The 15,724-nt window shown below is 39.2% G+C and overlaps 1 protein-coding gene across 1 annotated transcript in view; it reads right to left on the bottom strand.

Moving 5' to 3' along the window:
- The window catches only part of LOC148038308 (nuclear speckle RNA-binding protein A-like), an 86,661-nt gene that overhangs the window by 54,024 nt on the left and 16,913 nt on the right, over window positions 1–15,724 (bottom strand). The window contains exons 2-4 of the mRNA XM_087670438.1: window positions 2,351–2,462; window positions 1,270–1,444; window positions 1,060–1,121 (exon numbers count right to left, since the gene is read on the bottom strand). Coding sequence (XP_087526564.1) covers window positions 1,060–1,121; window positions 1,270–1,444; window positions 2,351–2,446 — 333 coding nt within the window. The 5' untranslated portion in view covers window positions 2,447–2,462. The remainder of the gene's footprint in view (window positions 1–1,059; window positions 1,122–1,269; window positions 1,445–2,350; window positions 2,463–15,724) is intronic.

Below are 15,724 nucleotides of genomic sequence, written 5' to 3'. Positions count from 1 at the left end.
AGCATATTGACTGCTATTGCTGGTTTTTCCTGCGTTTTTAGTATTTCTCTCTCTTGCAACCTAGGCTTTTAGTCTTTCTCTCTCCTGCAGGTTGTCCTGCTTACGTTTTTAATTTTTCTCTCCCCTGCAGTTTACATTTTTAGTCTTTCTCTCTCCTCACTATCATCTACATCAAATCCAACTTCTCACTATTGCGTTTACTGGTGTTCGACATCCGGAGGCTACCTTGCCGCAATTCGAAATCCGTTCAGAGTACGACACACTCCACCTCATTACCCCTACCCTGATCCTTGAGATACACAAGTTCGAGGTTCAGTATTCATTCACTGTATAGTGTGTTTGTTGCATGAGCATTGTATATTCAGTAGTTATATCACTTCACTTATTTTCTATATTCATTGCCTCTAAGTTACCCTAACCCTAACTATGTTCTTTTATCATTCTGTGCTTTGTCGTACAATTGTTATTTGTGTTTCTGTGTCAAAGTATTTCTTTACAGAGGCAGCCAAGTAGTTTTATTTTAAAAGCACCCATCATGCCACCTCCAAATTAGTGTTAGTCTAGCAACCCTTAAGCACAAATGTTCATTGACATGCACGTATCTATTAGCACGACTATAGAAAGCTAATCTTGATTTAGAAAATTGATCAACAGAGAGGTAGCACATGTGTCGTCAATGTATGTTGAGGAACATAAGATCCCCATGCAAGTGAGCAAAGCTATGACCAGCTTGGAGAAGAAATGGCCTTTTCTATTTAGATTTGTTCCGCCAAAAGGTCTCCATGCCCAATACAAAAAGGAATCAGTATATAGATTTCTGTCCATGCAAATAGAGCACCCTTGGGATAACCCAAATGTATAATTACTTGACGGGGCTAACCATTATGTACCCTATGTCGATCACATGCTTTCAGAGATATTGATCTATATTTGCTGAAATAAATTTGTAAGCGAGAAGCCAACCCAAAGAAAGTTAACTGCATCCATAACATGTGCAGCACACACAAAGAATCAACTGGCTTTGCAAGTCCAAACTACAATGAGCTACTTGATACATACCCTTTTGACATCTTTGTAGACTAGACGAACTTCTTTGAACCCAATGAAAGGGCGAAATATGTCTGCATTATCAGCTAAGTGAATTGATTAGAATGGTAGCCGCAAGTAGGTAAGTTTACTGCAACAATTGTAAAAGGTTCTGTCAAGACTCAAGAGCGTTATAGTCTTTTGTCTTACTCAAAATGCATACTATTACAAATAAATGGATACGAGCTGCTTCTCTCTTTTTACAATCAGCAGGAATTCCCTCAACATACAGCGTTGCTGAGGCATCAGGTGGGAAGCCCCGAGAGCCTGCTGCATTGTCCTGCCTAGCAGACACGTCTTGTCTTTGCACAGTTGGAAATGAGGCGTTTCTTGTATCAATGTCCATCAAGCGACCATCCTGAGATCCCCCCCCAACCCCCAGAAAAGCAAAGAAAAAACATGCATATTGCAAATGTTTCAGTAACGATGTGTTAGTGCAGACTGTAGATGTGTTTTACAAATTTTTAAAAACTTGGATGCAGGCAGTCTAAATCAGCATGAATGCAAAAGCATGTGAGAGTTCTGGTTTGCAGACCATATATCAATTATTGCCATTTCAAGACTTAAAATGTTAGATTTTGCCACCCCTTCTCTTCTTTACATGCAAAAATAAAGCCCAAACATGTAAAAGTCTAGAGCAAAAGCCTAAGAGCTTGCAGAAGTTAGTTCCAAACTGCAGATAAATTGAGACTTGTGTAAAATCACCACAGCAACCATCAGGCATCTGCACTCACCCAGTACCCAAACAGACTGATTCAGACATATCCTCAAAGCATGGTAAAAGACATTATACAGGCTGCAGCCTAGAAATGAACATCAAGCACTTTGCAAGTTGGTGCTATGTGAGTGGTCAGCTCAAAAATGCGGTATCCCTCACTGCTCATGCATAGCACTCTATCACCATAGCAGTCTGTCAAACCTACCCAGCCCATACTTATCCATCTAGTCGCATCGCAAGAATTGAAGCACCATAATCACCAATCACTGTCTAGACTCTTAACCAGTTGTAAAAACTGCTACAAGTGGTGAGAACTTTCAAAGATGAAGTGGAGAGAGAACACATTCAAAGGCTAGAACTAGTCCTAACTGACTTTTAGCACACTTCCACCCTTTCAAATAAAATATACATATAGTCCAAGAAAATGTAGACTCTCAGTTTCTGTGAGGCTATGCTAGGGAGCCCTGTAAATGAGAATATGTATAATTGCTTATTTCAAACAAGCAACAGAATAAAAATCCTCAACTAGGATGTACATTAACTCACCTCATTTGTAGGAAATCTTGAGCTTCCTCCAAAAGTTTCTCCCTCTGGATGTGGATTGTATCCTACTTCAAAAGGTAAATAAGCCCCACCAGACATAATCTTCAACTTTATCCTACACCAGTAGAAAACATGCCAAACATGACAATTAATAATATTTTTAGTGTTAAATCATTCAAGGTAAGTAAACACCACCAGTATTTAAAGGTTTTCCAAGAAACTATATAAACATATCCAAAATAAGGATGATAAACGCTACATCAACTGCAAAAAAACCTGGGAGGATTGTGGCTGCAAAGACAAATGTTGTGTTACAGTTTTTGTTTTGCTCTCTCTCAAGTGAGCCATAATAAGAAACCAGCCTTTGAATAATTAAAGACCAAGAGAACCTCAAGTTATAGAACAGATTCAGCACTTCAAAAGAGCAATAGAACCTCAAGTTGTAGAACAGATTCAGCACTTCAAAAGAAACAGTGAACACAAGAAAACTGGAGCTAGATTGCTCCAACACAATTACACAAATTTACACCCAGACATCAAGCCAGATTGGCCCAAATACCTTGCACCCTTTCTTTGGACAACAGATAGACCCCAGAATCCTTCAATTTGGAAACATATGACCACTACTTGCACAGGAAAACCTTGATCTCTATGCCACAGCCCCAAAACAATATCCCAAAAGCTCAAGACAACACTCTGAATCACCATAGAAAGCAACAAATCATGTTGATGAAGATCCAGAAAAATGTGGAAGCACTTTCCATGAAGAAATCTCATAATGAATCTGAAACAGTGAAATGACTTCTTGCTGTCCAAACCAGACTGAATTCGTAAAACTGCCATAACTTTTGACTGGAGTGTCCAATTGAGTGTTAAAGGCATAGAAATGAAGTACACAACCTAAAGCATCAGTCCATACCATCAAAACCACTTCTTGATGTTGGTAAGGCAATTTAATTCATGACAGTATTTTTATACAGCAAGCTGCTCCTGCACAGATTGTCATAATTCTTCCTGTAAGAGCCATGGAAAAGCATCCAAGTATGAAGAGGGTTGCCAAGTGGACTCTTCCATAGGTAGGTCCTTCCATTTAATCAAAAATACAATAAGTGTTCAGTTCCTAAGAACCTTCTCACGCTTCCCAATGATTTTCTCAGGATCATAAACAATAAGTCCTTCTTCATCAAGTGGTGGAAGCTCTTCAATAACTTCTGTAACTAGCCCAACATATTTCTTCAATTGTGATACATGAAAAATATTATGTATGCGGGTAGTAGAAGGTAATTTGAGCTTATATGCAAGCTCTCCAATCTTTTCCAACACCAAGTATGGGCCATAAAATCTAAGAGCCAGCTTGTTGTGCCCTCCTTTGAGAGTAGCATAATGAGACTTGGGAACTTTCAAAAAGACCCAATCTCCAACATCAAATTCTATGTGCCTCCTCCTATCATCAACATAGGATTTCATGACATCTTGTGCCTTCCTTATATTCTCTTTACATTTCTTCATAAGCATCTCCATTCTCTCTAGCTCATCCTTTGCTTGTGGATTAACCTCTTCATGAAACATGGCTGAAGGAATTTGAACCTTGTATCCATAGAGTGCCTCAAATTGAGCCATCCCAATACTCATATGATATGTATTGTTGTAACAAAATTCGGCAAGATGCAACCAATTATCCTAAGAGGATTGAGTGTCATGACAAAAATGTCTCAAGTAGGCTTTCACCCAACAGTTAACCCTCTCTGTTTGGCCATTAGTGTTGAGGGTGGTAAGCAGTACTTGGAGTAAGAGTAGTGCCCATGGAACTAAACAAACTCTTCCAAAAATTTCCCATGAATCTAGTATCTCTATCCGACACAATCCTCGAAGGCATTCCGTATAACTTGAATACCCCTTCCATGAATTGATTGGCTACTTGATTGGTTGAAAACTGCGTCTTTGTAGGAAGAAAATGGGCTGATTTGGTAAGTCTATCCACAACAACAAAGATACTATTCCAACCATGCCTTGTGGTAGGGAGGCCCATAATGAAATCCATAGAGATATCGGTCCACTTTCCTTGTGGAATTGGCAAGGGCTGAAGGAGGCCGGCTGATAATAAAGAAGAATCTTTATTTTATTGGCATTCTAAATAATGGGAAACATACTCCTTCACATCCCGCCATAATCCCTTCCAATAGAAACTTTTATGTACTTTCTCAAAGGTCTTGAAGAGGCCAAGATAACCAGCCAAGAGCGAAGAATGCATTTCTTGAAGGACTTTCAGCTTGAAATTACTTTGAGGGATCAAGTAGACCTTCCCTTTATACGATAAGAGACCATTATGCCATTTGAAATTTGGGTGGTCTTCATTTTTCCCTTGCTGTAATTTTTGCATAATTGTGGCAACATGCTCCTCCATCAAATATTCTTCTTGTATGTCATTAATCCAATCCTTATATATAGTAGAGATGGTAGATACATTACAAGCCCACATTCTAGAGAGCGCATCTGTCACTATATTATCTTTTCCAGCCATATATGCAATCTCAAAATCATAAGATTGAAGGGTTGCCAACCATCTTCTTTGTTTATAGGAGACAAGTTGGACTGAGAAAGAAAGTACTTCAACACCCTATGGTCACTTTTCACCTTAAAGTAGCACCCATAAAGATAATGATGCCACTTTTTCACCACATATAATATAGCCAACATCTCTTGCTCATGTACATGCATTTGCCTTTCTTTTCCATAAAATTTTCTGCTCTCATAGGCTATGATACCATGTTCTTGGGCTAAAACAGCCCCCAATCCTCTTCCACTAGCATTCGCATAGATGGTAAAGACCTTAGAGAAGTCGGGGTAGGGCAGACCAATATAGATACTGAAATGAGGAGTTGCTTAAGCTCATTGAAACATGTGTCGGCTATTTCATCCCAAAAGAAAGCTTCTTTCTTTAACCTATGGGTCAACGGGGCAATCACATGCACATAATTCTTTATGAACATTCGATAGAAAGAAGACAAGCCAAGAAAACCCCTCAATGATGTGATATTTGTCAGTGTGGACCAATCCTTAACACATTGGACCTTCTTCGGATCAACCTTGATACCATTTTTCCCAACAATATGCCCCAAATACTCCACTTCTTTGGTCATAAATGTGCATTTAGATGCTTTGGCAAACAATTTGTTCTTCCTCAAGATGTCAAACACCTCTTTAACATGCTGTAAATGCTCTTCTTTGCTCTTACTATATATCAATATATCATCAAAGAAGACCAAAACTGTCTTGTGTGGCTGAAGTATTTTATTCATCAATGCTTGAAATGTGACTGGAGCGTTTAAAAGACCAAAGGGCATAACCATAAAATGATATAGTCTCCTTTCAGTCCTAAAAGTTGTTTTATATTCATCTCCCTCCTTCATACGTATTTGATGGTATCCCGATCGCAAATCGATTGTGGCCTTATTCAATTCACGATAATCTATGCATATATAGAATGATCCATTCTTCTTCTTTATCAAAAGAACGAGAGAAGCAAATGGAAATTGACTTGGTTGTATGAGACCCATCTCAAGTAATTCTTTTACTTGGCGCTCGACTTCTTCTCTCCACCTTTGAGAGACGATACGGAGGCTTATTGATAGGCTTGGTATTTGGAAGCAAGTCAATGGGATGATCCACTTCACCTTTGGGAGGAAGAGAAGAGGGAGACTGAAATAGATCATCATAATCTTCCAACAATTTGCAAAGGCAATGATCCATGTCCTTGGGAAGTATAAAGGGTTGATTTGAAGAGGACTGATCCTCATCAATCTTAGACAAGAGAAGAGTAAACATACATGCCTTAGGATTGATTTCCCTCTTAATATTCTTAGGACCGATCACCTCTAACTTCTTCTTCTCAATCCCTTAAAGAATAACTTGCTATTCATGCCATTGGAATTCCATTTGTAGCCTTTCCAAATCCATGGTAAATCTGCCAATACTCTTCAACCAATTACAGCCAAGTATCACATCAATGGCGCCTATTTCCAAAGCAATAAGACTCACCGAAGTATCACATGATGAAGATAAAGTAATAGGAACATTAGAGCAAATTGGTTACTGCTCTCACAACCTCCGTTTGCCACTTAAATACATACAGAGGAATGCATTTCTTGAAAGCTCAATTTCAGCCAATCAAGAGACTTTGTGTTTATGAAGCTATGAGTAATCCCGATGTCAATAAGAATATGAGTCGTTCTTCCATTGATGTAGTCTCTAAGGCATAGGGTATTATCCCCTTTAGAACCATTCCATGTGTCACGGGAAATAGAGCATAACCTCAAAGAATCTAGATCACAATCCTATAATATCCACCCAACTCAAATGGAAAACTATCCATGGAATCATAAAACTCCTCATGGCTGTCCTCTTCATGGTCATACATCTCTTCAAGAGCGAATGGGCTCTCAAGCTGAAATACATTGCCGTCATTTACTACAACATCCGAATCTTCCTCAAAGATCATGCTTACCTTGACATTCTTGGCTTTGCATTTTGCTTTATAATCGGAGACCATTTCTCTCCACATTTATAGCATAGTCCTTTTGCGTACATGTCCTTCAGTTTGTCATTGGAAACATGTTTGCCTTGCACCAAAGGAGCTGAAACTTTTCCACTAATCTCAGTCCTTTTTCCATCTAATCTATTTTCAGCATTAAATCTGGAATTAGTGCCCTGTTTTGACCCATAAACTGTAGGAAATGAAGGAATCTTACCGTAGGTTTTTGATTGCTTTCCTCCATACTGTAAATCAGTCTTGGTCTGCCCAAAATTAGCAACTATCCTAGTGCTTTGGTTTGGCTGAAAATGATGCCTTGTTCTTGGTAGAAAATTCTTGTACTTTTGACCATACCTTTCAGCCAATTTTATAGCTACTTGTAAGGAAGAAGGTTTCATGGCTCCTACTTCCGAAGATAGAGAAGATTCAAGCCCAAATATGTATTTATTTCGCTTGGCATTGTCGGATACTCTGTCCACATACGTAGAGAGGTTAAGAAACTGATTAGAATAGTCTCTAACCAATAATCCCCTTTGTTCAAGAACATATTACTTCTTTTCTAGTCTCTCTTTTTCAATTGGAGATACAAATACTTCAATCATTGCTCTCTTTAATGCTTCCCATGTCAAGAACTCATGATCGATCCTTGACATGTACCTCCACCAAGTGTGTGCATATCCCTCCAAGTGTAGGGCTGCAAACTTAACCTTAGCGTTTTCTGGTCTAAGATACAAAGAGAAATACATATCAAGTTTGTCAAACTATTCTTCTAATTCAATTGTGGATGGATTATTGCTCTTGAAATTAGAAATGGTAATCTTCTCCTTGTATTCCCTCTCAAATTGATGCGGTTGCCTATTATAATGTTGCTGCCCATAAGTATTTGCACCAAATGAATTTTTCCTTTGAGGATCGTTGATCCATGTTCCATGAGCATATGGTTGTTGCTGTTCATGGGGGTTTCCAAATCCATGTGGCTAATTATATTGTCCTTGTGGCTAAGAGAGGGAATTACCCATGACATGTGGTTGTCCATATACTCCTTGATGCTGTCCATACATAGGAGATTGAATATTTGTTGCAGCATTTAGTAAAGGTTACTGCCCACTAATTTGATGAGGCCAAAAATAATTAGAATGAGGACTTTGCTTAGAAGACTAATTGTAAGCATGATTATTGTTAACATGCTGCTGCTGCCCATAAAAATTTGGGGTTGAATTGATATGACCATGTCCATTATAATGGTGCTGCCCATGAGAATTATTGCCCCCACTTGCTTGACCATGATATGATTTTTGTTTTTCAAACTTCTCTTCATGGATAGGTTTTGGGATGGTTGATGTTGAACATAGAAAGATTTGTAGAAAGGATCACACCCATGTGTGTCTTCATCATGCTTAGAGTTAGCATGGATCCTCTCTTGTGGGTCTTGACCATGAGAGTTTGTGTGAACCTTTGGCTGATAACAAGGCTAAAATTGAAATGGTTGAGCTCTAGATGATTCTCCAACCTCATAATGGCCCACAACCTTAGGCATTGTGATCCTTGGCTACTCCTCAACAATGGGAGGGCTTGGAACATTTGGGACTGATGTAGGTAATATTCTCTCGCTTAAGAGAGCCACAAGTTTGTCAATGCCCGATTTCATTTCCCTTATATCATTGGATAGTTGCTGAAAGTTATTAGAATCTGTAGATACATGAGTTGTGCCATCCCCATTCACTTGATTGTTGACTGCAGCATGAGTTGAACTCATTTCCGCCTCCTCATTATCATGGCTCACATGGTAAATAGCTTCTTGGGAGACTTCATGCTCTCTTTCTTGCTGGTCATCCTTTAATCCTTCATTGATAGTATCCATGATGGGATCCTTCTTCTTGTATTTGGCCATAGTTGATGACCTGTCCTGAATATACAGCAACAGTAAAACTCACATATCTTGAGCTTCAATGATCCAAATGATGAACTTCTTGGCTCTATTCGAAACTAAGAATGTCTCCTTTCCAATGAGCTATCAAACATTGAAATTAGTTCAGTACGGAAATTTCTGTAAGCAATTTTCAGTGGCTGTCTGCAGTTCCCTGCATCCTGCAAGTACTGAATAATCTCTGCAAATACCCAAAACAAGTTGATTAATCCCACTGTGACTGTAGGAAAGTAATCCAACAATGAATCCCTGTTTGCATTTGCTGACAGATTCTTCCATGCTGAATTGAAGTACTTCAATGCATCAATAAGCATACATGTTGCTCTACATATCTTTGTCCATATTTGACGAGTGTTTCATGCTGTCATACATTTGCCCACATATCATGCCGCCCAAACATTTGTCAATACATCATGGAGTCATTTGCCAAGTACATCATGTTGTAGGCCAAAATACATCACTCTATATGTCGGTACTTGCACCTAAATTGAAAAATGCGTGGGATTCGTGACTTGAGGGGTTTGCGAATTTCCCTCTCAAGCCGGTTTGTGCTCCCCTTCATCATCACAGCGATGGAAGACATTTCATGGCTCTTGGATGTCCGTTTTTCTTTTTTTCTTTTCAGGTTTCTATGCACTTTCCTTGTTTAGCAGGGCCTAGAGTGCGTTTGCCATGTCTGCATTGGTTGAGTCATTCACCATGTTTGCATTGGTTGAGTTAGCAAGAATGCCATGCTTCTTGCAGAGCGACTAGAGCTACCAACGGGTGAGAGTATGATAGTATTGAATTGGAAAGAGATGGACAATTAGGGTTTGTCAGAGATAGGCACGCATATGACTCTCTCAATTGTTATTCGTAGGCCTGCAGTTCAAAAGAATGGACTGCTCGTAAGCCTACAGTTTAGAAGAATAACCTGCCATTCCACAGCAACTTTGACAAGGTTGGCACCATAGTCAAAATGGTACTCCAAGTGATCCTTAGAATGCAAGGATTAGTGCTACAAAAGTTTACAAAAGAGATATTGCCATGGAAGGAAGATTCAAGATAAACATCTTCCATGGGAGAAAAGAATAGACCTAGAGAAGAATAATAGATCGTTCTTTAAGAAAAAGTAACGAAGCTTTTGTCTTCTCAAAAGTCTTGAGGACTCCATTTTGTCCATCTTGCCCAAAATTTCTGATTCAAATTTAGTCACGACCTGCCCAAATTGCTAGAGTTCACCATTTTCCACTGGTTTATGCCAAGAACCTCCATTTTGGTCACACTTTGTGACAAATCTCCATGTCTAACTATGGTTATGAAGGAAATAACTTCTGTGACTAAATTTGAACTGCAGTTTTCCCTCCCTAGCCATTGCAACTAGATCTAATGCATGAAAATGAATTCTGACAAGATCTAAACTAATGCTTTGATACCAATGTAAAGAAGGTCTCTTCTACCATGAAAATCAACAGAAAAACTAATGAACTGAACTAAAAAAATAACAAGAAATAACATGAAATCCTTCAATCATGGCCATGCCATAGACATCTTCCGCTATACCATAGCACAACGTAGCCATGGAAGCTAAAATCAAGATACAAGAAAACAAAGCTTGGTACTCACCCCAAGATGGTGATGAACAAGAAATCTCAAGAAAAATAGTGTAAGTGTCAAAAAGCTCCCTACATTAGCACTTCTTGCCTTTTTGTAGTAAACCCTAGTACCCTCATGGCTAAGGTATTTACATAATTTATTTTGGTAAAGGAAAATGAACTAATGTGGCTAATTTGCTTCATTACACTTTGATATAAGTGACAAGTCAATAATGGATCATGGGTATGTAATGTATTATTCTCAATTGACTCTACTATCACTCAAGCTCAATTGGCCATTCTTTGTTTAAGAGAGAGTCCCATAGAGGTTTAGAACCTCTTTCCCTAGTCAAAACTATTAAAAATCCCTATATATAAAAAAACCCGTGTTTCTTATTTTACCCCCACTTGAAAGAAACTTATGGAACACATTTCTAACATTTTGTTTCTAAATGTTCATGACGTTTCTGGTTGCTGCTGCCAAAATAGCCATAATTACAGCCAAACACAACCTTGACTACCACCGAGCCTCATCTCCTCACAGGAAAGCTAGTACCCCTGACATCAGCTACATACACAGCTTAGATAGCCACAACTCAGTCCAAAGCAGCCACTACTGAATCCTGATGCAGGGCAGGCACCACTAATGCATGAACAGCCACAACCACCCTACCTCCATAGATCCAACCCTAATGAAAAGAATTCCCAAATTTTCTTGTGCAAAAAGTCAAGTATTACACTAAATAGCAAAACACATCTTTTAAATAAGATAATAATTAATAAATGATTTTTAATTGATTTAAATAACTAATTCAATTAAAATATTAATTATGTGATCAGATAAATATGATCCATGTGCTGCCACATCATCAGTCCCAGAATTAAAATCAGATGAATGATCTCAAAATCCTCTTTGCAGTCATGTAGTTTTTATATATATATTATATCTGTATTTAAAGTTTGATTCTTGATCACTCTAGATCCTTTGCTGTTAAATCATACAATCAGTACACTTTCCATCTCATTACCCTCTATGTTCCAAATTAGGGTTATGTTGTTAAAATTAGGGTAACACCCTAACGCAGTAGCTTTGGGGTTAAACCACAGAGAAAGTGCATTGTTAAATTACTATTTATTCATGGCTGTAACATAAACCCCTCTCGAAAACTTACAGCCGTCCTCAATTGCATACCTATGAAGCAACTTATTACCAAACAAAATAATAACAAGAATAACAATTAAAAAACAATTGACTTCAAAAAACTCATAAATAGAGTAAGAATTATGAAGACTAGTACCGGTAGCCTTTCCACTTTCTTAGAACGCTTTCTGTATGAAGACTTTCCAAGCCAAAAGCTCGCTGAATTCCTCAAAGCATACCAGCTTCACAAGTTGGTTCGACTGTGAATCTGGTTCAAGGAGCCACCGACTATAAAACAACCCAACAATTCCAGAAACTTGTGTGTCTAAAACACATATTCTAGAGGTCTCAATAGCAAGTATACTGGCAGCCTACAATACCAGTCATTCAAGATCACCGAGTGACTTCTAGATACATAGAGCATGTGCATAACTGGGGATGAAAAGAACCCCTAGTATCAAATAATACTCCAAATCTTATCTCTAAGGTGAATCTGCTAAGTTATCCTCTTCCATCCACTTCACATTCGTCAGTGAATGAATAATTACAAAAATCAACTAGAGAACGACATGAAACTTATCTCGAATCCTCATTTTCTTGTGTGCTAGTATCTGTTTTGGAACAAGAACTTTGTCAAACTCTTTGACACCCGACCGAACCTCATCAAATGCTCTGTCAAGCACCTTCAAAAGGTCTAAGTATTACTCACATAATGAACATTGTGAGTCTTCCATACAAGAACTCTCTTCTCTGATCAGGCATGTTGAAACTACCCAAAGTCTTTCAACCTATGGATAGCACACACCTTGATACACATAGTGCTCTTGTGCCTCAAGCAAAGATGAATACAAACTATTTCTAAAACAAAGTCTTAGTACAACATAGCATACCAGATAAAAGGCACACATCTACCAAACCTTCCTGCTTCTAAAGGCCCTCTCCATCTCAAATATGAATCCATAAACCCACTCAACAACAATAAGGTTGTACCATGTTCTTCCCTGAAACCATAGTTTGCATGTAACCTCCCTCTTTATGAAGCCAAAGAACCATTTCCACATCAAACCATAGGTATGATTTCTATGAAACTAATTTTCTTTTTTTTCCCTTGAAATCTCTGTCCTGTTTACACATGCACCCATGACATCCATGGCAGCCCATAAAAATAGTATCGAAATCAAGCTGTCTACCTCAGCAAAATAGCACATGCCTTTCCTCAAAGAGCTCAAAAGATGCCAAGCTGCAAAAAACAGAGATTCAACTACTCCACTCCCATGTAAACCACTTGATCCTCTTTAAGGTTCACACTAACAATCAGCAAACCAGCCCATCTACATACATAAAATCCCTCAACTCACACGACTCAAACATCCAAGAGGTCAGGCTTAGACGACTTAGATGAGGGGTGCCTATCTAAGTGTCCAAGCTTGGCCAAATATCCAAGGTCAGCTGTCCGAGGCTCAGACTCGGCCATTCGAGGCCCACTGGTTCCCATCCGAGCATGGTCGTATGAGATCGAGTGGTCTGAGTGGACGCTTAAGTGGCTCAAACGTCCAAGCCAAGTCACGACTCAACCGTCCGAGGCTTGCGATCGCCATTTGAGTGGTGCACAAAACCCACCAAATAGCACAAATATGCTTTTATTTCACTTAATGCATGCTAATCAATGCTACCATGATTCTAGAACAATACAATAGATATTAGCAGGGATTCCGAGCATACCTAGAAGGGTTGAATGCATCAAAGCCAAGGATAGTAGGTACTGTAGTCTACAAACCCGTAACTTCGTGCCTCTCTCACACACCCTCTCTCAATCTGTTGATTGCAACTGAGCTCTCTCTCCCCCTTGTTTTACCTTTTGTGTTCTTTCTCTCTCCCCTTATCTCTATCTTTCTTCTTGGACCTACAAAATCTAATTCCTTTCTTCCCTTGTTTTCATGTTTCCTAGTTATCGAGAGAGTTATCTTTCCCTCATTTTTTTCTTATTTTCCAAAAGTTAGTATCTCCAATCTGATACAAAACATAAACCCTGCAAGATCATGCACATGGACCCTCGTAAGGTATAACCAACTGCCCAACAACATCCCATGTCATATAGCCATTGCTCTATCATGTGGCCCTTCCAAAACCATATTCTATGCTAACAATACATAAGATGACAACATCCCCAAGTGAATTGACAAAACATGGGAAAGGATCCGCATGCAAAAACATCTCATATGACAATAACATAGGCCCTCAATACAACCCAAAGAATGGACAACTACTATGTAGTGATAAATGATGACCACAAGAAAGCATTCACTATGAACAAACCTGCAAGTAGTGCATCCAAACATACAATCAATGCTATCAAGCATACATCCATCTATAATTTCCGCATATGATGGTTAAATGACTCCACTTGTAAACACTCCCTATACAGCCATCCTGAATGACCCACAACTACTGTTTAACCATGAACATGATAAAGTATCTCATGTCTTGAAAAAACATATTGTTGAATGTACACCAACTAGCACTTGCACTCAAGACAATCTCAAGCTCATTCCCTTAAGTTGTTACATTTATCAAGTTCCTCCAAAGTTCTAGTGTGTACGCCCCCTTATCCACTGGCAGTTTTTACCTTCTAGCTAAAGAGGGGTTTTTTCCCCATGTGAACACCTATCAATGGGTGTGGTACTTATTACATTGGAGATTGTACTCTCGTATCATTCTCACATTGTGGATGTGACCTTCCAGCACTCTCTTCTAACTTCTTGTCCACTTGTTCACACTGAGTGCATATGTGTGCATGCATGCTGCTGAACCCTAACCTAACAATGGTATCCAAGTCATACCTTTCAGCCACTGTTAAGCCTCATGCTCGGCTGCTCTCCTCCTTGCCTACAATCCCTAACTACCTATTGTTGCCCGACAACTTAAGCAACATGGCTGGTGCAGTCACCATCTCCCCAATTGTTGGTCGCTGCCTGGCTGAGTCAAATGTGTGCCCTATAGCTCACAACAATAGACCCTGTACTGTTGCTGACAGCCTGTTCGTTGACAGCCATGGCCTAAAAATTCCTACATTGATCAGTTTGTCCTCACGTCTAATGTGCCAACTGCCCTGTCCTACTCACCTACAGCTTGCACCAGAAGCCACAGGTCAAAACAGCCCACACAGTCTATTTCACGTGTCGTCTACTTACAGACGCCCCAATGATTCACATTTTGTCAACCGACAGCCCCTTCTACCCTTCGCATGTATTCCACCTCTATCTCGATAGTTTCAACTCAGCACACAAGTGACAATCCATCACACCCGTTGCCTCTTCCCCGACAGTTTAGCGTTGACCCACCTCACGCAGCAGCCCCGTTTAATACCTCGACAACCTGCGTCCCACAGTCCAACAGTTTCAAATTTAAATTTAACATGAAATATAATTCCTTCAATAGCCCTTGAGTTACACAAGCTCCTATTCACACGTAGTCCCTCCACAAGCACAAATTTAAGAGATTTCTGCATTAGTGATCAATTGCCACCAAATTTCTTCAAACAAATTGGGGCTTTTGCCTAAAACCCCAAATTTCACCCTAACCTTGGGGATTTTGTGTTTGTTCAATAAACAAAAATTTCACAATTTCACGCCAAATATTTGGGGCTTTTCATCTTCAAGCCCAAATTTCAACAAATAAATTTGGAGCTTTTGTGAAATTTGTTCAAATCCATCAACATTGATGCCAATCACACCTTCTACATCAACATTCACACATGACGGAGCTTTTTCAGCTACAAATTTTTCTTCGCCTTTATCAATTGACTCATGTGTCCCAACCAACTATGCCACAAAGAAACACTTGGCTAGTCGGCTATAGCAACTACATGGTCACGCACGTTAGATACAAACGAAGGATACAAAGTATCACTTTTAGAGCCCTTGGCAACAATGCAAAAGCCCTTACAAATTTTCCATTTGCTATCCCCAAAGGTGGTATGATAGCCTTTGTCATCTAGCTGCCATGTGCTTATCAAGCTCTTCTTGAATTGAGGTACATGCCTCCCATTATGCAAAACAAACATGGAACCATGCTGAAATTCCAATTTCACACTACCAATACTTGCAATTTGGCATACATAGTTATTCCCCGAGTAGACAACACCACATGCATCACCATTATAGTCGAAAAACCACACACGATGTGGTATGACATGAAAAGACAC

Source organism: Lygodium microphyllum, chromosome 3, assembly GCF_053477565.2.
Source record: "Lygodium microphyllum isolate KBCC chromosome 3, Lygodium_microphyllum_v1.1.10, whole genome shotgun sequence".
Taxonomy (NCBI): domain Eukaryota; kingdom Viridiplantae; phylum Streptophyta; class Polypodiopsida; order Schizaeales; family Lygodiaceae; genus Lygodium; species Lygodium microphyllum.
This window is presented reverse-complemented; position numbering and strand designations above follow the sequence as displayed.